Source organism: Rhinolophus ferrumequinum, chromosome 14 (assembly GCF_004115265.2).
Source record: "Rhinolophus ferrumequinum isolate MPI-CBG mRhiFer1 chromosome 14, mRhiFer1_v1.p, whole genome shotgun sequence".
Lineage (NCBI taxonomy): Eukaryota > Metazoa > Chordata > Mammalia > Chiroptera > Rhinolophidae > Rhinolophus > Rhinolophus ferrumequinum.
In genome coordinates, this window is record NC_046297.1 from 60,637,029 (window position 1) to 60,663,589 (window position 26,561).

The following is a 26,561-nucleotide window of genomic DNA, read 5'->3' on the forward strand; positions in this document are numbered from 1 at the left end:
GACGCGGAAGAGGCGGGGTCGCCAAGGCCCAGAGCGCGGCATGCTGGGACTTGTAGTCCCATGCTGGGGGGACTAAATCGAGAGCTGGCCGGCTGCAGGTTGGGAGTCGTTGAGCTGGGATTTTTATCTGACTCACAAACTGACCGAACTCGGGGACAGAGTTTGACTTATCCCTTTCAGGAGATCTACAGAGCAATCCTTACATGCACGCGTCAGAAAGCACTGGCCCCAGGGCAGCTGTTTAAAACCGGTAGGTACCATTTTTTCACCACTAACAACATTCCTGACATTGTGTTAAGCACTTTTTTTTTTTGCACTTTATGCCCTTTCCTTATGAAAGGCACAGTGATTCTCATTTTGCAGATTAAGATATTATGGTTTAGAGAGATTAAGTCACTTGTTTACGTGTCTAAGAGCAGGAAAACAAAAGTCAGTATTCTCCATGTCACCAGAGAAGAGACACCACCAATAACAAGGACCAGAGTAATTCACTCATTTATAAAACAGAGAACTTAGAGATTTTCTCTGGGGGCTCCATCGGGGAGCATTAATTCCGCCTGAAGAAAACACCAAATCCCAGAACTCTAAGACTAATATTTACTAGCATTCGTATACTTTCAGGATGTTCCTTAAGACTAGAAAACAGGGACCGTTGACAAAACACCAGCCAGTATTGCACTTAATAGACATGGAAGTTTTCTATGGTTTTCCTCCTATTGGTCCTCACTCTCACCAGTTCCTCTTCCCCCATTTGTCTCCCAGGTTTCTTTCTTCAACACAATTTTCTACTCTACACACTCACTCTAGGGGAAACTAATCCACTCCCCAAGGTTTCAAAATTCATCTCTTTGCTGGTGACTCCCCAAATCAGGTATCAGCCCATACGTCCAACAGTCCTGGTGGAATACTCTACCAGGACAGCCTCCAGGCATTAGCTACTAAGGAGTTCATCCAGAGAAGGGCCATTAAAAAAAAAAAAATTGTTTTCCCATCAGTTGTATAGTCCTTATTAAGAAAAATTTAGAAATTATAGCAAAATAGAAGAAAAGGTATCCATATCATCACCGCAAAATAATGGAGTCTAAAGCAGGTAGAAATAGATGTCCGAATCCTGATATGCCCTGTCTGAACAGAAAAGGAAATACAGTATAGTGTTGAAGGTCCTCAAGCACCAGATGTGTCTGGATTCGTGATCCTGGTTCAGTTATTCACTAGCTGTGTGACCCAATTTGTGAAATGGGCATTGATTAAAACAATGTGTGTAAAGTGCCTGTCAGTGAGTAATACATATTCATTCAAAATTCCTGTTCCAGGTGCAAAGTAAGAGCAAAACAAAGGCAGGCAGGGAGAGCATTTTCTTTTTGAAGGCTGGTTTTGGAACTTCCACCCTCTCCTGTTCTGTGGCCCCTCCAGGTCTAGCCTTCTGCTGGCCCAACAACTAACTGAGCTAGATATTCTGCTGAAATAGTTGGGAAGCCCTGCAAGGGCAGCCATAGGGGTAAAAGAGAGTTGTTTGCCCTTTGAACTCAGGCTTCATGAACTCAGGGGTTTCCAGCCATTTTACCACTAAGAACACTTTCAGTTAGTTTTTGCTGAAGTTGTGGGGGATTTATGCACTATGTACATGTGTGTGAATGAGCAATGATAGGACCGTGAATACTGATTTTGGACTTAAATAAATTTTAGTGAGCAGTCAAATTTGCATATACAAAATCTGTGAATAATGAGAATTAACTGTATTTGTAAATCATGTATCTGATAAAGGTATAATATCCAGAATATACAAAGAACTCCTAAAACTGGACCACAAAAAGGCAACCCACTTAAAAACTTGCTAAAGGACTTGAATAGACATTTCTTCAAAGAAGAATACAAATGGTCAACAACCATATACTACTCATAGACTGTGGAAAATAGTTTGATGGTTCTTCAAAAAGTTAAACATAGAATTACCATGACTCAGCAATTCTACTCCTAGATATATACCCAAAAGAACTGAAAATAGGAACTCAGATAATTGTATGCCATGTTCACTGCAGCAGTTTTCTAGCCAAAAGGTAGAAATAACCTGTGTTCATCCACCCACAGATGAATAAACAAAATGTGGTACACACACACACACACACACACACACACACACACACACACACACATTACTCAGTTCTGATATATGCTCCATGAATGAACCTTAAAAAACATTATGCTAAATGAAAAAAAGCCAGCTACAAAAGGACAGGTATGGTATGATTCCACTTATTTAAGTTATCAAAAATAGGCAAATTCATAGAAACAGAAAGTAGAGTAAAGGTTACCAGGGGCTGGGGGGAGGGGGCATGAAGAGTTATTGCATAACCGTTACAGGGTTTCTGTTTGGAATGATGAAAAAGTTTTGGAAATAATGATGATGGTTGCCCAACATTGTGAATATAATTAAGGTCATTGAACTGACTTAAAAACAGATGTAATGGTAAATTTTGTTATGTATATTTTACCACATTAAAAAAACAGTTAATAAAATAGGGGGGAAAAAATCACTGAAAACTACTAATCACTGCTAACTTTTATTTCATATTCAGGACACAATCAACCAGGAGAGGGTTCTTTTGCTCTGTCAAATAAATATATTTAAAAGCTAGCACATATGAGATCAGAATTAAGTGCCAAGTCTATAAAAGAGACGTGGGGGGGGGACATTACTAATAGTTACTTACAGCTATTCAAAGTTAACACATTATAAGGGAAACAATATATATTCACAGGCTTCATACTTGTCCAATACTTGACATTTCACATTTTGAAAACATGAAAATTATTGCCAAACAAAACTCAGACCACATTAGCAATGGTTTAAAAAAGGGAGCAATTTAATCATTATAATACAGAGAGCTTTAAGAAGTTTTTAAACATGTAAAAGAAAGAACAGTTTAGTGCATTAAATTGTTATAGTCTTTACATTGCCTCTTTTAAAAAAAGTTAACAGTAGTATGAAAAAGCCACCCACAACGCCAGCTGTCTGAGTGAAGAAATCAGCTAAATTCCAGCATTTTGGAATTACTAATAAAGCTATAGTTAAAAAATAAAAAGTTTATGAAAATGAAAAGCAGCATGCATATTCAAGGCTTTTTCATAACATTTTCATTAGCCGACGAACATTTAGGTAAAAACAAGAGCTTAATATTTATTTTTCATTAAATTAGATAAACTGGCCAAGCCCACTACATCTGGTCATTCAGAAAAAAAAAAACAAAAACATTTAAAAATCCAAAGCTAAAGGAACTGAACATTTCTTCTATGAAGAAAGCACATTTTGAAAAATGGTCCTATAGTCACAAAAGAAAGGGTCCTTCTCAGCATGAATGAACAGCACCAGTCTTTATAAAGTTTATAAGTTAGTATGAACTTTCGGTCTCCTGATATGGCAAGAGTTAACAGTTAACACTCCCACAATTCGTAAGTGAAAAAGCTAACTTTTAACTCATTATGATCAGTTCAGAATTTCTTCTCTATTCACTGAAATTGTTACACAAAATTTCACCGACAGATAATTCTTGAAAATTCTGATCTGACACCTGTACAACATTTCTGATTTCCATATGATTGTAAGAAAACACTAAGTATATATTTACTACATAGTTCTTTTTCACATTTTTGGTACAGTATTTCAGAGTTTCACCCTATCCAAATTCCTAATCCAGTTTCTTTTCCTTCTTCAGTATATTATCTTCAGTTTAATAAAAACTAAATTCAGCTTCTAATGAAAAAAAGTAACAGAAGCATTACAAGTAGTAATAGTGGTATCCATAAATGTATTTAACAAAAGAACCAATCATGAAGGGCAGGTGATACCACAAAATCTTATTCTTCCAATGTGTCAATAGGCTATTTTTTCACTTACACTGAAAATGTATAAGCCCTTGCACAACTTTTAATCTTCGTACAGGACCTGACAAATAAGACAGAAGTAAATCAGGTGGGTTTTTTTTTTTCCTGTTTCTAACAATTTTTACTCTGGAAAATGTTTGGTCACTCGAAGCTAGAATCTTAATCACATATCAAAGAATACCGACAGTAAGGCCCATCTTACTAGACATACAGTATTAAGCTGGACAAAATATGAGGACAAGCTCTAGTGGTCATTAAACCCCCTCCGAAAGTCTAAGAATCAGAATGTCTCCATTGTATCAGAATAAAAATGTACTGTATTAAAATTTGAATTTTTACAAGTTGTTTTTTAATTAGTATTCTATTTACATTGCAGGACTTCCACCAACTGCAGTAGTTTAACTTTGGCACAACATTGAGTTCCATTCCTTTTGGGCATGGGATCCTATTTTTTGAGAATGTATATGCCCCCAAACATTTTCAGTGTCATCAAAGATTGAGCCCATTCACAGTAAATCAGAAATCTTGAGTTGAAGAATTGATTCTCCTCCAATGTTTTAGGCAGCTGCAAAAAAAAAAAAAAAAAAAAAAAAAAAAAACTGAAAAACTAACATTTTAAAGAAAATCATATTTCAGGGCTTACTACTTTTAGAATCAAAAGTGATATGAATTAGCAAGGAAAACACACCCTCTATTCACTCAGTAAGGCTGAGATCACTTGCCACATTTTACGTAACACACTAGATTTGTGTGCAATGCCTACGTATATGTTCTACATATACCAGATATGTTTATAGACATTTTCACCTATATGTAATAATTTATTAAGAAATTAGTAGTAGGAAGTATGTATTTCATTGTCTGTATTTGTAATAAACAAACCATGAAATCTAAAGGCTCGTATTTTTTGTGATTTATATACAGCAGATCCTCGAATTAACACTGATTTGTTCAACATCGTTTTAACATTGATGAGATATTGTAGGAACTTAACTACTGTTTATATCAATTAGCCAGTGGTAAAATCGGTTTCCTTATACATCATTTCGCTTAAAGTCGCAGAACCTAACTGGCAATGTTAAGTGAAGACTTACTGTATAAGGCTGACTTGTGCAAAAGATATATATGTACAGTAGTCCTCCCCTTATCTGCGGTTTCACTTTCTCTGGTATTAGGTAGCTATGGTCAACCACAGTCCAAAAATATTAAATGGGCAATCCCAGAAATAATACATAAGTTTTAAATTGTATGCCATTCTGAGCAGCATGATGAAATCTTGCGCCATCTTGCTACATCCCAGCTAGGATGTGAATCATCCCTCTGACCAGAGAATCCATGCTGTATCTACTACCTGCCTATTTGTCACTTAGTAGCCTTCCGGATTATCAGACTGATTATGAGAGAGAGAAGACACCACATTCACATAACTTTTATTACAGCATATTGTCATAATTGTTCTATTTTATTATTAGCTGTTGCTGTTAATCTCTTACTATGCCTAACTTACAAATTAAATTTTATCGTAAGCATGTTTGTATAAGAAAAAACATAGTATATATAGGGTTTGGTACTATCCGCAGTTTCAAGCATCCACTGGGGGGTCTTGGAATGTATCCCCGAGGATAAGGGTGGACTACCATATCTCACTTTTTGCAGTAACAATTTTGGAAAGATTTTGGTTACTCTTTTTGTAAGTTAAACCATATTTAAATGAAAAAGTAACTATTTCAAGGAAACTTATGGTGAATCATTTTGTAAGATGAAAAAATATTTTGTTAAGTCAATGATAACTTGCTAATCAATGTGTTTTATAATTTTAGACTTTTGTATATTTTAAAAGCAAGGCAAGCCTGTATATGTATCACAAAAGTCCATGTATAATATATGATACAATGTTTTGAAAACTGTGGCTTTATGTGAATTTTCTGACCATTTTCTGACCGTAGTATCCATTAGAGTATTAATATATAATGTAAGAATTACCCACACAAACTTAAAGTAAGGTCAAATTAAACTGTACAAAAAACTTCACATTATTTTTAGAAGACTGCAATTCCCTACACAATCACTGCAGAAGTTACAACAACAACAATTCATTGTGGCAAAAAAAAAAATTGTTGATTTAATCTTGGCTGAGTGCACATTCTTGTGTTTAGCAATAAAAAAAAAAAATGCCTGTTAAAAATATGTTATGCATCTGGTCAGAAGAAACCCTGTCCTGAAGATTTGTGACACTAGGAAATGGAGGGATATGCGTCAGGATAAAGCTGTACAAACTGTTTAACTTCTAGTGACTTACAATGATACACTAGGCTCTATAACCTTGAATGAGATTTATTTGAAAGTAGGTGCATTTTTAGTTTCATCTGTTTTTCTGCCTGAAAAAAAAAAGTTGATTGAAAGAAAACCTGGAAAAGGATTCCTAAGCAATAAGAATAGTCTGGTACATATTAAGTTCTCTATAAATAACTTATAACAAAATAAACAAAACCAGGGAGGAAGATGTGGGGGAATTAAGGAAATACTGCAGAGTAAGAGAGCATCAAAGGAGAGGACAGAGCAGGGATGCAAAAAGCTAAGGAAATAAATTAATATGTTCAGATGATAATAAAGGTCTCTACCTTGTTTCCTCCCCTACAGTCTGACAACACTGCAGTAATTTCTGATAACAAGATGCTACTGATAGACATATACAAACATTTCATGACAACTGCACTGTTTTCAAGAAAGTATAGTTTTATCCTGGAATACTCCAAAACCGACAGTAAAGAATAAAACTATGCTACTGAATTTCCAAAATATTAAGAATTGAAGTCCTCCAAATCAGATTTCTGATTTGCAACTATAGTGAAATTTTAATTAATCCAATCTATAAAAGAATTAAGACTTAAAGAATATGCCAAACCTATCAAATTTAAAGCATATTTACTTGCATTTGTATGACTACAGAAAGTATTTTTAACCAAATACAGTGTTTCTGCTGGTAGCAGGTTTTATATCAAAAGATGAAAAGGCATTTAAGGCAATTTAATATTAAATCTGTTCTTGACCCTTTGATCTCTAAGACAGAAATAAATTATATCCCACTTTTCAAAAACAGATGCCACCTAAGCAAACGTATTTATATACTATAGCCTAAAACAGACCTTTGGCTTTTAATAGAAAAATACTAATAATTTTAATACATAAAACATTTTAAACTCTTCATTTAAAATCTAATAGTTTTGGGGGTAATACAATGAATAAAAATAATACCCATTTTCACCTAGTTTCCTAAAACTGAGCAATCCTCACCCCTGTGGCAAGTCTGTCCTTCGGTATACTTTTCCCCTTCTTTTTAGATTTCATTTTTGAATTCTTTCCTTAAATAGGCAAAAAATGAAGCTTTAGTGAAGGAGGGTTGCAAAAAATACATTTTAGTTATCTTTAGTGTTTGTGAATTCCCCCCTGCCCACCAGTCTCCCTTCTTAGAGCATGGGTAACTTTCCCTTAAAACAAAGTGTAAATCATTTCATATAAAAAATAAGCAACATTAAACTCTACATAATAAACATAAACAATCATAGTAATCAGACTACACATGATAATCATGTATTTCTTGGCTATACTCGTGGCACCTAGTCTTCTTATTAGGTAAAAGAGAGACTATTTTAGAAAAAAAAACTGTCAAAAATGAAGATGAGAGATACAGGTGACTGTTCTAAATGTATGTAGTTGATGAATATATGCTCAAATTAAAAACTTACATTTCAGTCATCTGATTTAGAAAGCTTCCGCTTCACATGTCGTGGGGGTTCCCAAGTGTCACTATCATCTGTTTCCTCTTCATCCTCTTCCTGATCATCAATAACTTCATCCTCCTCCTCGTTTTCCTCAAATAATTCTAGACCTAACTCAGATCTTCTCTGTCTTTCTGCAAACCACTCTCTGACCTGCTCATAGCCCATATGTGATTTGTTAACAAGTTCATCAAGGTCTTGCTCGTTAAGAAATTTGTGCTTCAGGTAATAATCCTTAAGTATTGCAGTTCCAGTTTTAAATTTTATGAGTGACGGCCCCCTGTCCCAGTTGTTCATCCTTTTGCCTCCTCTCGGCCGCCCGCGCGGCCTTCCCCGTCCCCGGCCTTTGGGTCTCCCCCTCCCCCTTCTCCTAAAGGACGACAGACCATTCATACCACTCGAGTTGGCGCTTTGGTAATAGTAGTACCATTTTAAGTTTCCGTTTTTCCAAGCATAACGGGTGTCACCAAACCAACTAACTATGTCTGTTCTAGCAAGCCCACTTTCTTTGGCCAGTTTGTCATACTCTTCCGGCGACGGCCACTGTGTTCGGACAAATGCGCTTTTGAGCATATGCAACTGCTCGGGTGTTTTTTTACATATCTTTCCTGTACTCCCTGTCTTAGGAGCAGCAGACTCATCTCCGGGAGAAGTTTCTCCAGCTTCTTCTTTGGAACTACCTGCATTACTTTCATTGATTTCCATTTTCTCTTCCTTTAAAGCTTTTGATTTCTTCCTCTCTGTAAACCAAGCATCAATTTCCCTTCTGGTAAGTTTGGTTTGCGCTCTTAGCCTATTTAATTCTTCATCAGTAAGTACGGAGCTGTTGAGAAAACTTGCCTGAAGGGCCCGAAGCTGCTCTGCTGTCTTCTCTTTAAACTTTTGGGGAGTAAAGTCAGGAAAGGGATTCCAGGATTGTTTATGCTGTGAAGTAACAGTAGTTGGGGATTCCGTGGTTTCATCACTGGAGTCTATAATAATCGTGGTGGAGGAATCGTTGAGGTGTAAGCACTGGTTACTCTTTGAATTTCTCTGGTTGTACCTCGTGTCACTAAACCATTTTTTAATCTCTCCTTTTGTCAGGCCTGTGGTTTTCATCAGTCTGATAATCTCTGAATCATGGGGAAACTGATTTTTAAGGTAGCTAACTTTTAATTCTGCCAGTTGCTCTTTAGTCTTTTTTGCCCGAATGCCAAATGAATCGGGGTTTGCCAGTGCGGTTTCATGTTTGACAAGCTGGGGAGCTGGAACTGCTGGTGTGGCTGGTTTCGTCTCTGCAGTCGGCTGGGCAGCAGGTGCCTGACTTTTCTGTACACTGCTTTGACCTGGCACCCCTGCCACTGTCAAGGCTATAGGTGCTGTTACCGGCAAAGTGTTTGTCCCAGCTACTTGGGTAAGAACCAGGCCCGGCTGACCGACTATTTGGCATGTCTGTAAAATGGATGGTAAGCCATTACTGCCTGTGGAAATGTGTGTGGGAATAACAGTTATGGTCTGAGGTACAGTGTGTACTGTTCCGTTGAATTGCTTTCTTCTTGCCTCCTCTACTTCCTCGGGAGTCCAGCTCACACCATGTTTGAGACGTTGGGCTGAAAACCATATCTTGATCTGTTCCTCTGTATATTTTGCTTGGGCAGAAAGAACAGTAATTTCTGACATCGTTGGGTAAGGAAATTTGTTGTAGGTGTTTAGCAAAAGGGGGTTGTTGTCCAATGCAGCATTGTAGGTCGGAATGCTATTAACAGGGATTAAGACTTTGGGAATCAAATTGGAATTCTGCTGAGCTGACACAGCGGTTATCACCTGCGCTAAGCCAGGGATAACTGCTGCCGGGGTCACCACTGTGCTGGCGGTATTTGGATGTATTCTGTTGACAATGGAAGTACTGGTATGAGATTCAGAAGCTGAAGAACTTGGACTTTCCACAGTTTCTTCATGGTCTGGTTTGATTTCATTCTCTTTCTCTTCAGGAACATCCTCAGCTGAGTTATGGTGAACTGTAATCCGTTTGTTCTCCACTTTAGTTTTCATCATTTTCATGATAGGAGTTTTACTGATAGATATTCCTGAAGAAGAAGCTTCAGTAGATTCAGCTGGTTCTGAATTCTCCTCTTTCACAAAACTACCATCAAAAGTCAGATCGTTTATGGTTTGTTCAAAGATTGTCTGGTTATTTCGTTTCACCATAGTCAACTTAAAATTCTCTTCTCCTGGGTGGTATTTCAGATTATGCTCGGAAAGTGCATCATACCTTTTGGTAAGAAAATTGCATTCGACACACACATAGGATGAATTTAGCACTACATTGGGATGTTCTGAATCCACGTGAAAAGTAAACATATTTAGGTCTGGAGTTTGAAAAGTACAGTATTTACATTCATAGCCACCTTCAACTTTTTTACTTTGCTGATTGTCAGAGTCCACAGATTCATGAACTTCTTCATCACTTGAGATGCTCTCTGCTCTGGGGTTTTCTACAGGCGTAAGTACCGGAGGACCTTCATCTAAATCTGATATCACCTCGAGGTCTGCAACCTGTTCGCTGGCAAGGACCATGCAGGGTATTGTTGATTTTCGCCTGCTGGCCATTCTGATCTTATGGGGAACGCTCAGTGGTGACTAAAGAGCATTGAGGCTTAAAACCGGTCAGTGTTCTTCATTTGAAAACAATGGCTTTTGGTTCAAGTTCATTTTTGTGCTCCACAAGTCTCATTAGCAGCTTTTTCATGGTGCAATCAAGTAAAGAGCTTATTGTTGGCAGATAAAATACTGTTGAACTGCTGAAGTTTTTGAAGCACAACTCCAGTCACCTACATTAAAATAAATTTAAAAATGTTTTTAAATGATTATGGTCTTTTAAACCTATTACAGTTATATTTCACTTATATGCAGTTGTTGGATGGCTCAGTTTATTTGGATTTTTCAGTCAGTTCTATGTTGGAAGGGAAGTGGGGGAAAGAGTCTGCTCTGGAAAGCACACTCTTATCAGTATTGAAATGCTAATCTGTTAACAAGGGAGGAACTTTAAAACTATAAAAAGCAGTAACGGATACTTAGAGACCATGGCCATTAAGCGTATAAGAAATTCAATCCATCAGTTATGCCCGCTTCTTCCTACTAGTCTATGTTTTCATCCCAAAAGCATGCCCAAATATGGCAAAAACAGCAAAGATGGAATAAGAATGAGCCAAGTTTCGGAAACATTATTCTTAATCGTTTTCTATAATGCTACCAGAATTTACAAAACATACCTGATCACATCAGTCTCCTGACTTAAAAGTGTATGATGAGTCACCAATGCTGAAAGAATCAAGTCCCATCTCCTACAGCCATACATACGGTAGTTCCCTTCACAACCTAGCCCTCACTTGCATTTCCTACCACCTCTCTCCTGACTCCTATTTCCTTATGCTTTAACACAGCAGAAATGAGACACGCAATGCATGCCATTTCTTAGGCCAGGGCACGTGTTTGAGCACTTGGTGTGATGACCTCTCTGTCTGCCTTACAGGTCACCTTCTCCTTCTCCCTTTAACGTGGCCTGGCCTCCTCCCCGGTTTATTTTCTAGTCTAGTATTGACTAGAATATATTGTAGTACAGTTACATTCCTGTCCCATAACTTATCCAAACCCCAGGTCTCCTCATTGCAGGTGTGTGTTTCATTCTTTTTCCTCTTCTTTTTTTAAGTAATAGCGTTCTGAGATATATAGCAAAGCTCCCGAAACTCTGGATCGGACCAAGGACCTTTATATCTTTAACCAAACGCTCTCCTAGCTGAGCTCTTGGTTGACTTCTCATTCATTTCTCTATTCCCTTTGCATACAAGAAGCCTGGAAGTAGGGACTCACTAAATGTTTATTAACTTGAACTAGAACGTACAGGAAAACAGTCCTACAAAACTCAACATGCCCTAAGGGCATCACTATAGGGAACCATAGCTGAAATTCATAAGTATGACCTTGAATCACCAAGAAAAAGTGCATTATATTCATACAAATACATTTTAATAATTTTATACGTAAAATATTTAAAATAAAATTTTGATGCTAAGTCAGTTAAAGTTGATGTGTTTCTAAATGAAGTAAAAATAACTACAATTACTAAGTGGTCTCACTTATTCTCTACCACAAATTAGAACTACTCATTTACTAGCATAATCCTTGTCGTAGCTGAACTAAGGAGAAAAAGTTCACTTCAAAGATTATAAAGCAAAACCGGGTGTCTATGGGAAGATACATTGATTCTCAGTAAAAGGAGAATGCCCTGCCTTTGAAGGTGGTAGGATAGCCCCCTCACTGGGATTATTCAAATACATACTACATACCCATTTGATGGCTCCAAGCAACAGATGGAAAGCCGGACTAAATGACCCTTGTTTCCCGATTTCCCCTATTATAAAATAAAGACCATCAGCTTAGTAATAAGTGTGTTAATAGTCCAAACCCCACTCTCAAAGATGGGTTACTTTTTCTTCTATAAAATGTCTTTGATTTCTAAGGGAATATAAAGAAATCTGACATTGAAAACTGTTTAAATGTTATAAACTAATAAGCTAATGCCATTTCTCTTATTCAATTCAACAGGGACACTACTGTTTTGTTGAAGGATTAGCATATGAGTAGCTGTTTGATAATTTTTTGTCATTAAAAACAGGGAATTCCTCAAACAGCTATAAGTAATTGGAGTACAAATGAGCGGAATCCACATCTTTGACAGTGAAGGAGAACTGCTGAAAGACAGGGGACTAAGCTATTTTATGACTGTTATTCTCCTAGAATCTTAGGTTCTATTTAATATGAGTATACTAGTAGCTAAAAGTCAAAGATAGAGGGTTTTTTCCTGAAACTACTTTTCCTGAAAGTGGTGGTTTTCAAACTTTTTATTGTAAGCCGGGGAGCCTTTTCTGCTAACAAAATTCTATGAGAAGCCCTGCTGCAAAACAGATAAAATAGCTGTCTGGTTGGAGAAGTAAAGAGTCTGAACGACTTCCTGATCCCATCCCATGGATCCCACAATCCCTACTTCTACCTCCGATGGGATCTGAGATATGTTTGAAAGCCTTTGCCTTAAAAATGTAAACACTTTCAAGACAAAATATCAGTTTCATCAAAACCCTTCTCAACTTGCCACTGCCGAGCCATGAAATCTTGAAAACTAAAGTGAATTTAATGTGTCCTTTCAGGTTATGTCACTACAGAAGGCAGGCCTGGGGTACCCAGGGGTAGTACTGAGAAGCCAGTACTAACAAGAGATAGACAAGAGACGCTTGAGGAGCTAAGAGCTCTTTATTATCCTGGTTCTCTAGCTCGGGCTAATCTTATCTAGCATAAAAATAAGAATGTGCTACCAAATTATTAATTTTATTCCTCTTCCTTATAGCTCACTAACTCAGAATTGGTCAGTTCATAAGAATTTAAGCAGATATAAACAAAATTTAAAAGCTTAAATATTTTTTGCTAAAGTCATGAAAATTACAAAACATCCATATGTTATATTACAATCTAATGATGCATACATGCAATTGTGCTTTTTCTGCTGAAAGCATTGGTCTTGGCAATATAATTAAATTTAAATAAGCTCCTTAAAAGAGAGGCTTTAAAAAAAAATATCTTCAGTAATGTAAAAGCCTAAAAATGTGATTGCCTCAACCTCAGGTTACTTCTATACCCAACTCTATAGACTCTTTCCTCTTTACTCCTAAAACTGTTGCTCACATTTTGCTAACAAAACCAGAGTCAGTATATTATTTAACAGATTTCGAAAGGGATACTGAGAATTCCCCAAAGAGCCTCAAGATTTGGTCCAATGGCTCAATTCTACTCTAATATATAGTATATAGCCTAAAAGTAGACCAAAGCACTAACAAAGACATCCTCGGCATTCTTATAATCATAATTTGGAGGGAAGCAAGGACCTCAAGTACAATCACCCCGTTTTTAATGGAAGAAGAGACCCAGACCCAAATATAGGGCAAAACTACAGGTTTTGGAGTCTCCTCTGGCAGTTGGTAGTTAGATGATCGAAAAAGTTTCTCAATGTCAACTTCAGTTTTTGCACCTATAAAACCAAGATTCTACAATTCAACAATTTCATTCAACAACTATTCGTTGAATGTCAACCACATGCCAGGCACTGTTTTAGGCACTAGAGATAACAGCAGTGACCAAGACAAATTCTCCCTAGTCTGTCAGGTACTAGCAGTTGAGCAAGGAAAACAGGCAGTAAGCAATTACTTAGAATACTATGATCAATGCAATGAGAGGAAGTTACCGGGAACTATATGAGCACATTGCAGGGGCTTCTAGAAAAGAAGACTGTCTTGGAGAAATTAAGAATAGTGGTATCTACCTTAGAGGGTGTTCCAATTAAAATGCTTCATACACTCTGATACACAGTAGGTAATTAATTGATGGTGTTGTCCAGTCCCTGTAAAATTCTTTTAGGAGGTGAAGAAATATTATTTACTAATAAATAATATTTAGAAATATTATTTATACAATTTTCTCTCTCAAGAAACTTAATCAGCTGACAAGACACAAGTTGAATGAAAAAGCAGAAGGGGTAAAAATACAGAATAAGAATTGCTATGGTGTGGTTCCAATTCATCTTCTTTGTCAATAAAGTGCAGTGGGGCTGGCACAGGAAAACTGCCATACAGAAATCCCTGTTAGCTGACAGACATCTTGTCCTCTATTTGAAAGTCAGCTAGAAACAAAGCTCAAAATCAATCTGGGGAACCTTGCACTATTTACCTATAAAAGGGGGTTAGAGTTCAATTGCACAACTGAGTAGCGAAGTGGCTTTGCAATTAAAATTAAAGTAAAGTCTGCCAGTAAAGGAAAAAATATGCTCTAAATGCATCAGCACTGTAATTCAGTTAATCTTTCAGTAAAGAAATTTGTTTAAAAAAATAACTGACCAAATCAACTGTTATACCGCTATTAAAATGATAATTTTTATATTAAAAGAGTAATTAGGATTATGCAAAATATCCATTTACTGTTGAATTTTTAAAAATCAAAACAGAATTTGAATAATTATAAAAATAAAGTAATTATGGGAGAATATGTATGCATGTGGACAAAGACTAGATGAGAATATAAAAAAATGAATTTTTCACGTGAGTGAAATTTTTGTATGGTATTTACAAGTTTTCTTTAATATTGTTATAACATTGCTTTAGTATAAAATACAACAAACAATAGTTTCAAGGCCTTAAGATTGCAAATAGACTAAAATATTTCTATGGTCATTTGTCTCAAGCTGGAAACAAAGTTTGCTTTCTATTGTTAAGATAAGAACAGGTGCTACATAAAGGTTTTCTCAGAGGGAGCAGGAATCCCTGAGAATGCGTAGCATTCGGGAGTGTTGCAGAGACGTTTTTGGAGCTGCTGCTCCAAGGTTTCAGAAGTCAGACTGGTTCTAAGAACACTCAAGAGCCTCCATAATCTCCATGGTGTAGATCTAGACCAAGCCATGGTTCTACCTGCATGCTGACTCTTCTCCTTCACGGTAGGTTGCATCTCAATGAATTCATGATTCTTAACTCATCAAAATAATTACCACAAAGTTTCTCTCCAGAAAAGCATTTAATGAAAGCAAAATTTATTTCATCACAGTATAAAAATTGGGGACAGTTCTAATAGCAGTTCTTCTTACATGGTCAGAAAGAATGTCTGTTTAGCTTTCCCCAGGGCCCAACACAGTGCCTATTAAGGCCCCAGAAATATCTGCTGGAAAAAAAAACAAAAACAAAACTTTAAAATATATCTGTGTTGTGTATTATAACGTACACTTTACTTCATTAAACACTCATTTATAGAGGAGCTATAAAGAACTGTGCTTGCTTTATGGTAGATTACTTTCAGTGGTAAAATCCTTACTAATAAAATTACCTTAATCATTAGAATATTAAAATATCCTTGAATAGAAAACATTCTACTTCTTAAAATACAGCATTCAACAAATATTGACCAACATCTATAATTCTGTTGTAACAAATCAGCTTTATGTATGAACAGTGTATATCTAGATTTGTAGAGTACATAAGAATGAAACAAGGGAGACAAATTCATCCCAAGATTAGTCCTGCAATGAAATTCCGGAGAAAAGGGCATAGTTCTTGAAAGGATCGCAAATGCAAATTTGAACTTATAATTATTATTTCTCTGTTCCAAGAGAGAACTATATTTTAATGGTATAACATTTTTAAAGCGATTAAAATAAAGTTCTCAATGTAATGCACTTTGAAATTTAGTAGATTGTTTCAATTTCTATGCTTAGTGCTAGGGGAAAAAAAAAAAAGGTCCAAATAAGTTTTATACTTAAGCAGAGCCATAACTACACTGAATTTCCAAGCCTCTATTTTTTGGCTGTCTTATATTTCAAATTAAATGATTAACAGATAGCAGTGTATTGGCCTAGCTAGCCACAAAAGCATGTTATTTTGGTAAGATTTTATGTGAATAAAACAAACTTTGTTTTTTACACCAATTCTGGGTCAAATAAGAGCGTTTAGAAGATAACGATAATTTTTACGGATCATGTTAGCGTTGACCTAGTACCAACTAAATAAAACTGTTCTTCGGGTAGGTAAAATATGAACTGAGACTCCTTCGGAATATGTATTCATACATATACTGAGAATTCTTTGCACTCTGTATTCTTTTTAGTTTCACTTCTCCCTCTCTGAGTCAGAGTTCTGTTTAGCCAGCTGAAAATATTTATTTTTACATGTTTGTATTCAAACTAAAAGTTACAAATCCACCAAAATCACAGACTGCCCGAAATAGTATGTAGGAACAAAGGATCAAATTAAAACAAAGGATATCCACTATGTAAAAAAATAAACAAAGATGCCCAAGAGGGTACTTTTTAAATTAAAAAACAAACAAAACCATTTTGGCCTTTACACACTTGAGGCATTTTTCAAAGCTAAAATGTGAAAATATTTCGAAACAACAGTCAAGTTCTTGAAAAACATTAAATGAGAAATTTGACAACCCAAATTTGTACCCACGACAAATATTTTTAAAAATGACTGTAACCTAGGATCATTACCTGAGAGATAAATCTCAAGAAAATTGCCCAAGTGGTCTCAAAACAAACTTCAAGTATTAAGGTGACTACAGACAGGAATGAATGTGATGCAAGTGAAAGCATCTAGGAAACTCCGGCCAAAGATAATCTAATTTCAGAAGATCCCTTTGTTAATGCTAATTAAGGCTTAAAGGTTTAGAAACTCTATCCTCTCTCCTGTTTTTTTCCACCTGAGAAAGCTGACCTTAATACTGCTGAAGATTAAAAGAAGAATCCAAGTTGGACAGATTTCTCCTGGCAAGCTCTGCCCCCAGATTTGAGGAGTGAAATGTCTTTGAAAGGTCTCTAGGACACTAACATCCTGGTTTTCTACCTTCTGCTGGCATACGTCAGTAGGTATGTAACACATTGAGTGACACAGAGAATAGTACTACTATTTGTTATTAAAGTTTTTATGATCCAAAAGTAATTTTCTGCTGAAAATAGTTTTCCCCGACTTTTCTCAAGGAGCTGTGGTAAGTCTTTCACAGTCTAACGCAAGAAAGCTATTCTTGATTCCAAGTGAGATTATCACTGAGACACTGAAAAACCATTCATCTTCCCCCTTTATAAAATGAAGTAATTATTACCTATTTTACTCAGGATATACTCATTTTTTTAAAATGTTAAATACTTTGAAAGATAATAGTAATTAGATTGGTAATGTCAAGTTGTAAGGAAAACTTTTTTTAAAAAAGTGAATCACCATATTAATTGTTATGTAATCTTGCTGACTACTTTCTGGAATCATCTAAAATAACAATTGGACTAAAGTATAAATATTTCAAACACTATAGGATGTAATCTAATGCTTCTTATAAAAGCCAATAGATATCAGGTAAATAAAATATAAAAGCGATTACGTAAAAATATATTCAGATATTTAAATAATGGTATGCTTAACCTAAATCAAAGTATTTCATTATTAACACCTTAATTTTATAATTATAATGAACTACTATTATAGTTCTACAATATATAGTAGACTATATATTGAAAATATATTTTCAGGAATTGTTCTGGAAGCGTCTTTCTGGATATAGGCAAAAGAAGAGTAAGATTTCTCGATCAGTTTCCCTACACTAAAGGTCTCCTCGTCGTGACCTTCATTTGTCTTGTTTACCACTGTTACCATAGCACCTGGTATATAGTACCTGACACATAAAGGATTTCAGCAAGTATCCATTGAAAAATCAATTATAAATATACCTCATAGATTTACTATGAAGTGTGATGGTGTTTCCTTTAACATTAAAGCAGCCAATACTCCTATATTTTTAGAGTTTGAAAGTACATTTCTTTAAAAAGTGTTAGGAATATATCCGCTGCTTTTCAAACAAAAGGTTTTAAAACTGTAGCTAAATATAGTATCAGGAGATCTAAAGTGAGCACATTCAGTATCTGAGTTTTACCTTAGCAGAACAACACACACATACCTGCCATAGCTTTCTCAGCATTCTGTCCTTTGAGACTGAAGGGTGTTCCTTCAAATTAGGAGGTGTTTAGCTCAGGCCATCATTGCCAACAGGTCTCAAGTACCTATCTGCCATCTCCTATAAAAAAAAAAAAAAAAGGAAAAGCACTTTATTATTCTAGATATGATTCAGTGTTAGTCAGGAAACTTCAAAGTTTATGCTTTGGCTTTTTAAAAATAAATGTCATTTAGAAAACAACTTTAAAAGAATCATCTAAATGCCAAACCCAGTATTAGTAAGAAACACAAAAATTGAAAACTACACTTTAAAAAATTCTATTTATATTATGTAAAACAACCAAATCACTATTACACTATTTTCAATAAAAATGTTCAAAATGTGAATATATGCAGAATATCATAGGAAAGCTAAGATGAAGATATTGGGAATTGTAAAAAATTACTACACAAAAATTACGAAAGATAACTTAGTTAAACTAAGAGTTGGGAAGAGGTGTGTGTTTCTATGTTTACACATAAACCTACTGATATTTGTATCCTAATTTACTATGTATTAATTAGAATGGAGTGGATTATTAATGCTGGCGACAAGTCAATACTACTTAACTAAACTAGCAGTATTCTACCCCTGAACACATGGTATCTAATAGAATGACTGGTGTGTAACTATTTTCGTTTTTGCAAGAAAGTACCTTACGGTACTACCAAATGGCTTTTCAATCAGTGCACTTGGAAACATTAAACTATACAATCAAACTGACAAGCATTCTCTGAAAACTCAGATTTGTGTCCAAAAATGTTGTGGTATATTACTCAGAGTTAAACCAATCAGAAGAATTTAATAAAAACTAATTGTTTCTCTTATTAAATAACAGTAAATAATGGGATTTTTTTGAAGGGTTGAGTCATTTTTGTTGTTGTTCTTGAAGCCCTGAAACTCTGTAAATCAGAGTGAATGAATATTAAGGAAGATCATTCCCCCCAAAAACTGTGTCCTTTGATTCCTGTTATTATTATAGGAATTACTTGTATATTATTATATACAAGTTTACAAAGAGCGCTCTTAAGTCAAGAAATAATATAAATGCACCAATCCTTTAGTAAAATGCTTCTAGGTTAAACTAAAGCTTGGGCTGAATAGTTACACTACTTTCACGAAAAGCAAAAGAGCATTTTCTGTAGGCTCAGTGGAGCATCCTGTTATGTTTGCGGCCTGGGATTCTACAATTTCATTTCCTGGTATCTCCTTGTTCCGCCACCCCCTAGCCACCCATCTACAGGATGTGGACTAGAAGAGAAGACAGCAAACAGCTGCCAAGGAGGGGAGATTATTTTCCAAAATGAATTATTAATATTACAGGAAAATCGTAACCTATTTGAATCCATTCTGAAATTGCACAGTAATTGCAAGACGTTTTACCTAAATGAGAGTCTCCTGAGAAGAGCCACTAAGACATGCAAAGGCACGAGGCAACTAGATGAGCAACAAATGAGCTCCTCAATAACTTCTGGATGAAAAGCATACTTGCCTGATGTTATTTCAGTTCCTGATACTGGTATTATCAGGAGTAATTTAGAACACTTCTCTCTAATTCACAGTATCTTTTTAAAATTTAGGATTAAAGTGAATTGCAAAAATTACAGAAGTCATCTTAACCATTTAGATTCTATAATAAAACAAACGTGTTGTTTTGGCAGAAGATGGATTGTAAATAAAGGTGCAGAGCTTGGGCTCTGGAACTAGACTGCATGGGTTCAAATTCCAGCTGTCATTTACTAGCTGTGTGACCCCAGACAAGTGACTTAGCCTATCTGTGCTATAGCCCCCTCATCGTTAAAATGGGGCTAATGATAGTACCTGTTTAATAGGGTTGCTATGAGGATTGAAAGAAAATAACACATGTAAAGTGTTTAGACTATTTCCTAGCACTTAGTAAGTCCACACTGGATTTTACTGACTTTCATTTAAGGTATCAACTTTAAGCTATACAACAAATGAAGTCTTTGTTTAAAATTTGCTAAATATTGAAACAATATAAAATATTTTAAAAGTTCAGGCAATAAGCAATTTTATTTTCCATTTCATACCCTTGAGTATATATACAGAGGGTGCCAAAAAATGTATACACATTTTAAGAAAGGAAAACTGTATTAAAATTGGAATACGCAATATATACCGATAACAAAAAATGAATACAAGTCACGTTTGCCTTCTGCAATTAGAAGAGATGCTCAAAGTGGTTACCGTCAGCGTCCAGACACTTCTGATGACAGCGAACTACCACTTGAGCAACGTTGACCAAAGTGTCCACTTGTATATATTGTTTTGGCACCCCTAGTATTAAGCAATGGTAGAACACATTGGCTTTAACAGGTAGACATTAATCAATCACACTTTACACCCCCTACTCCAAAATGCACATACTTTCTCTGACCTGAGCTTCAAGATGAATCATTTATCTATGACACATTTTAAGGGGTGGATCATAGAACTAAAAAACCTCTGATATAAATAACCTTGTCATAATAACGGAGAGAAGTTGTTCTCTTCTCACCATACTCCCCACTCCCAAGTACAGTCCATGCCCAGCAAAGTTTTAACAAACTTCTTTTTGACAATAATAGAAGGTAAAAGGAAACAGACTCACATAGAAGAAAAACACAATTGTGAGTGAAATGCTTAGAAACATCAGTCTTTCTGTCTTCTTTCATTCTTCACAACAATCGAAAAGAGAAAGACTTTTAGGAAGGGGGAAAAGGGAGTCAGAAATCCTATGAGAAATACAAAAATCACTAAAATTTAAGGACAAAGTTGTTATTTAAAATTATAAATATGTATAGGATATGCCTACCACTTTAATGTTTCAATTTTCTTAGATAAGCTTTGATAAGATGATTTTTTAAAAATCAAAATCTAAAAACTGAAAACAAAAATCCTGCATAAAAAAATGAGTTACTCAATTTTGACTCCCTTGAGTAAATGTCATTCTTAACCTGCTCACATATACTTCTTTTCCAAAGTATATCATCATAGTTGTTTAGGCCAAATGTATATAAGACCATCTTTATACCTCTTAAATACCTTAGGGGATACTGATGATACAAACTACAAAGATTAAGTATTCTTTAAGACCAAAACCTGGCAACTACATTAAAAAAAAACGCAAAAAAAACCAAAAACAAACCAAAAAAAACATAACTATTTACTTTAAAAATTAACTGTGTAAAATACAGATATCAAAAATGTAAACTCAAGTATGTATATATCCTGATTAGTAATTTAAATCAGCAGCTTCCGTCATGCAAATCTGGTTAGTCACAGCTACAAATATATCAAAGGATATAATAAAGTATATCAGTAATATTATGGAAACATTGGCTATTATTCAAGACTGGTATCACAGTTTTTTCCCTTCAAAGAAATGTAATTTAAATTACTTTTGAAATGCTATAGGATGATTTAAAGGATTTTAATTTAGAAAAAACTTAGATGTAAAAGTGACTGTGGTATACTGGCTATTACCATAAATAGTGCAATAGATATTTCCAAACACTTCCCTGAATGTATTGAAATGATGTATGATTGGAAACCAGCTTAGGCACTGAGCTTTCAACACTGTTAATATTCAAATAAGTAAAGTCTTTTGAGCACAAATCCACAATGCCACAATGTACATAAAAAGATTATTTCCTCTGCTACATTTGTAATCATTTTAACAACTTTAAGAGTACTTCCGTTTAAGTACAAAGCTATAATTTAAAGCAAACTAGTCCCAAATATCACATTATTGTGCCCAACTAACATTACAAGAAAGAAAATGTATAATACATCATAACATCAACTTTCAGTCTTAATGTGAAATATAATACAAAAGGGGAGAAAATTTCCAAAATAAACTACCTCACCTATTCTATTAAGTTCATTAATAAAATAATTATAAAACTTAATTCGCATTTATTGAAATATGAGTATCATTAAAGGTAAAAAATAATTGCTACATCATTCATGAGCTGTCCTCCAAATTCAAGGAAATAATCAACTTGCTATAAGGGAAAGACACCTACTAATGAGTGTTCCCAGCACAGGCACATTTATGTTTTCAGCCTTAGCATATTTTCAAACCATCTGGCATCAATACCACTCTGGATCACCCAGCCTAATCTGTTCAGAATTGAATATAAAACTAAAGCTACATGCACTTTGGGGAAACCAAAGAACAGCACACATGTAAAATAATGTTCCAAATGTGCAGCTCGAAACTAGTTTATACTTGAAATGTGTTTTTAAAAAAATTTCCATTGAAGATGTTAAAGCGCTCTTAAAAATAGTAGAATGGTTCAAGAAATCTGCATGAATCATAGCTGTCATCAGTTACCCAAGTCTTAATTCTTTTTTTCTCATTTTCATCCTGATTATTAAATAAAGCATTTGAAGAGGTTCTTTTACAAAAAGATTCATTGATACATGAAATGCTATCACTTCTGTGTTGAAAGGATCCAAGAATTTACATTTTATCTTGCATAAAATTAGTCAGCTTAGCCCTAAAATGCTTAGAGTAAGCAGAGAAAAAGTGAGAGGAAAAATATTCATGACAGCCCTTTCTCTTTTATACATCCTGTTACCGCATTATTGTCTTTGGCAGAACTCAACATTGCTTTTGCTTATAATCAAGAGTCCAAACTGCTACTTGAGAAATTTCAAAAAATCTATGGATATACTAAGGCCAATATCCCTGTTAGAACCAACTTCTGTTCATCCTCACTGTTGGCATAAAAACAAACGTCTGCAGGATAATTTGTCAAAAGCTAAGATCATTCACGTAGCACCACATAACACAAGTTAATTTAAAGCTTTCAGACAAAGACTGAGAAGCAATGACCAATACCAACAAATCTAAACGTGCATTTGTGTAGGTACCTACACACATACACTCCAAGCAGTCACCATTCCTGGGGGAAAGCTGCTTCTTCCTCCCTAACTGTGAACCATTCTATTTCCCAGTCCTGTGATTTTCCCTTTTCTGCTGCTATCCTCTTCACCTCCAAGGGAACTGCTTCTTCCTTTCAAGTTACATGGAATCCCAACCTAATCACATTACGATTTCTCGATCAATGAGCCTTTGCTTACATCATCGCCCCCCACCCCACCCCACCCCGCCAAGATTAGCCTCTTCTCTTGTTTTTCTTTAGAGCTGGGGCGAGAGATGAGAGGGCACCTCTGTGAATTCCCGCTCTGACCAATCTCTTCCCTATATCCCTCCTCTATCCATCCCCTTTCCCGCTTCCTAATACTCCTACCCGAGTCTCGCATGGAATCCTTGCCAGAGCTTCATCCTTCACTAACCTAAGCTAAGGATATTAAGGGGTACCCGTTCTTTCTCTGGGGTTTTGCTTTTTCCTTACCGTTAGCCAAAGAGGGGAGAGGGGGGGGACACGCATGAAACAAAGAATTTCAAGTCTCTTGTACCAAGAACTTTGGTGGAAATACACGGGGACAGGGCATCCCTCGGGGCTCTTCTTTCCTGCCATTAAACCAGTTTCCTCTCCTATCTCCTTCCCAGCCCTTCATTCCCCGCAAGGATGAGGCGATTGTTTCCTTTAGGCCCTAAGCTTGGAGCAGTCCTTGGTCAGCCTCCTTGTTTCCCTCCTGAAAGGGACCGGTAACAATTCCATTCTCTGTAATTAACTTCACCCTAAGTCCCAGGGCTTCCTTAAAACGCAATACAGTTCTTAAGGACTCAACTCTGAGTCTTGCCCCAAAGCGGGGGCACGGTCTGGCCCCAGAGTCGGGTACAGCTTTCCCCGAATTGTTTCCCAGGGCTCCAACCCAAATGCCAGTGCGCTCAGCTCCAGCAAGAGAATCTCTCCTTACTTTCAGGGAGACTGAGTCCTCACCAGGCCACACGCCCCCCAGCAGTGCAGGGCTCCCGATCTCCCTTAGGACCCTAAACATTACTGGGGTCCTCCATCCCTGCGGCGTCCTCCCCCCGGGAGACCCAGTCTTCACACTCCTCAGCAATCCCAAGTTGCTCAGCCCTCTCGTAGGCTGGGGGAGGCTGAGATTTTCCCTTACAGAGCCCACTCCCCAGCTCCTTCCCCGGCCGCAGAGACCCCGCATATGCGAAGGAAGCTCAGGGTCTGCGGCCGGTGGCGATGCCCGGCCCAGGCAGGCCCGGTCCCTCCCCTTCGGACGCCCAGCGCCGGGTCCGCCCCGCCACGCGCAGCCCGGAGCACGCTCAGTCCCCCCGGGGTCTCTACCCTGGGGCCGCCCTCCTCCATCCGGTCCGCGCGCCACTCGCTTTCCCCGGCCGCCGTGCCGGCCGAGGGCTCTGAGCTTCCGGTTCCCACCCGCAGCCCCGGTGAACCCCGGCCGACTCGTCGCCGAGCCGGCTACCTGCAGGGGCCGCCGCGCCTCTCAGCGCCCCGCCGCCGCCATCTTGCATTTCAAAGCGGCTGCACTTTTCAGGGAGTCAACTCTGACCTGTGAACCTTACACCCGGAACCGCTCGGCGGGCCAGCACACGGCCTCCGAGCTCAGCGGGCCCCGTGGAACCGGAGGGTCGGGGGTCGGGGGTGGGGGGCGAGGCGAGGCGCGCGCCCCAGCGGCCGGCTGCGGGTGTGGAGCTAGAAGTGCCGGCCGAGGCGGGGCCCGCCCGCGCGCGCGCCCTCTGCGCGCCCCCACCCCGCTGCGCGCCGGGTTCTTCACTCCCGGACCCTGCTGCTGCGGTGGGGTTCGACCGCGGCCTCTACCCCCTGAATTGGCGCACCGCGGGAGGTAAGGAGCTGCCCCGCCCCGCTGTCAACAGAAGCCCCGCCTCTGTTTACGGAGGCCCCGCCCCCATCAACCGAAGCCCCGCCTTCTCCAAGTCTCAGAGCGGTCCCGCCCCTTGCGGGCGATAGCTCCGCCCTCTACCAACAGAAGCCTAGTCTTCACTCAGGTCTATCCTGAAGGCAGCTCCGCCTTCTGTCACTGTGGCCCCGCCCATTGAGCGCTCCGCCTTCTTATTGTCACCGCCGGGTCTTGAGAAATGCCCCTTCTCATCGTAAGCCCCATTTCCAGGTGGCAGTTCTGTCCAAACCCCGCCCTGTTTCAACGGAAGCCCCGCCCTCTGTCAATAGAAGCCCCGCCTTCCTGAGGCCCGTCTCGATTCTAGCCCCAAACCTCACGACCTGTCAACCGTCACCCCGCCTCTTGCCTCTAGTGTCCCTACTCCACCACTAGTGGCAGCTCTGCCCGCTGACACCAAAAGTTCCGTTCAACCTCACTTCGAACCGCTGTGCAAAACGGTCCCACCCTCTGTTCCCTCTGCTCCCCGAAAGCCCACCTTTCCCCGCTCATGAGTCACTATTCAGGAGGGCTTTCTTTGCAAGCTGTGGTCCTCAAATCCAGACAGCTTCAGTGTGAACCAGCCCCGCAGAGGGGGCCATCTGAGGGCCTAGGCTTTGGGGAAAACTGGACGTCATCATCGTCCCTCCCCACCTCCCCTTCCCTCAACTCCCACATCATTTTTAAAATGAAGAAAAGTATAAACCAAAGCAAAGAGAAACGACTCATCCTTCAAGCTACTCTGCACAGATTCACGGACCCGGACGTGAGAACTCGGGTGACTTGAGGTTCATCCCCCACCCCTACTCCAGTCATGGACCCTCTGTGCTTTGTAGTGCTCCACTGAACTGCATCAATCCTAAAATACGCAGTTGATTAAAGTGAAAGCCTGATTGTTGAAATCAATGCACAGCTTCTTTTCATTTGTATGTTTCATCTCAGAATACTAGGTGGAAGCAGAAGCAAGCAAAGCATAATGATTTCATAAACAGAGGTTCTCAGTTCTGCCATACTCAACACCCTATATTTACAACAAAAATCTAACATCATTTTACTCTCTTGGAATTAAATTCATAGCTAATGTAAACTACGCAAATAATTTCAAGAAACCAATATTCTAATAACATAAAGGTGAAAAAAGAGAAAGTTTATACTATACTCCAAAATGCTATACTAATATCAACAAAAATTATAAAATGTTTTTCACTATGTAAATAAATACTCCGCACCAATATGAGAACTACAGGACACAAACTGCCCCCACAAAGTTTCAATACGCCCCCTAGGGGGCAGTACTGTGCCCCCTGAGGCCTTCTCTAGTACTTATCTCTGAGGAAAGGAAATGCTTCAGATACAGAAATTCAATCTTTTGTTCATGCATTTAACAAGGTTTTCTGAGCCCCAACGTATGCCAGGCAATGGAGGAGATGCAAAGCTGAGTCAGGCAATAGTTCTGTCTTCAAGGAGATTACAGTCTAGCAACCAAGCAAAAAACATGAACATAAAAACATCAAGTAAGGTTTAAGGTGAGATCAAGGAGAGGTACATAAAGAGACCACT

The 26,561-nt window shown here is 37.8% G+C and overlaps 1 protein-coding gene across 14 annotated transcripts; it reads right to left on the reverse strand.

Moving 5' to 3' along the window:
• Positions 1-2,531: 2,531 nt before the first annotated feature.
• On the reverse strand, positions 2,532-24,809 carry ZHX1 (zinc fingers and homeoboxes 1). Of its 14 annotated transcripts, none has more exons than XM_033126423.1 (7): positions 24,570-24,704; positions 18,177-18,293; positions 15,322-15,392; positions 14,011-14,098; positions 11,987-12,051; positions 7,629-10,471; positions 2,532-4,447 (listed from the first exon to the last, which is right to left on the reverse strand). In XM_033126423.1, exon 6 carries the CDS (start codon positions 10,248-10,250, stop codon positions 7,632-7,634), a length of 2,619 nt encoding a protein of 872 aa, XP_032982314.1. In that variant the 5' UTR covers positions 10,251-10,471; positions 11,987-12,051; positions 14,011-14,098; positions 15,322-15,392; positions 18,177-18,293; positions 24,570-24,704; the 3' UTR covers positions 2,532-4,447; positions 7,629-7,631. The 14 variants fall into 14 exon arrangements, with proteins under 14 accessions (XP_032982314.1, XP_032982312.1, XP_032982322.1 ...); XM_033126421.1 differs by having other exon boundaries at positions 15,322-15,395; XM_033126431.1 differs by lacking the exon at positions 15,322-15,392 and having other exon boundaries at positions 24,657-24,809.
• Positions 24,810-26,561: the final 1,752 nt, after the last annotated feature.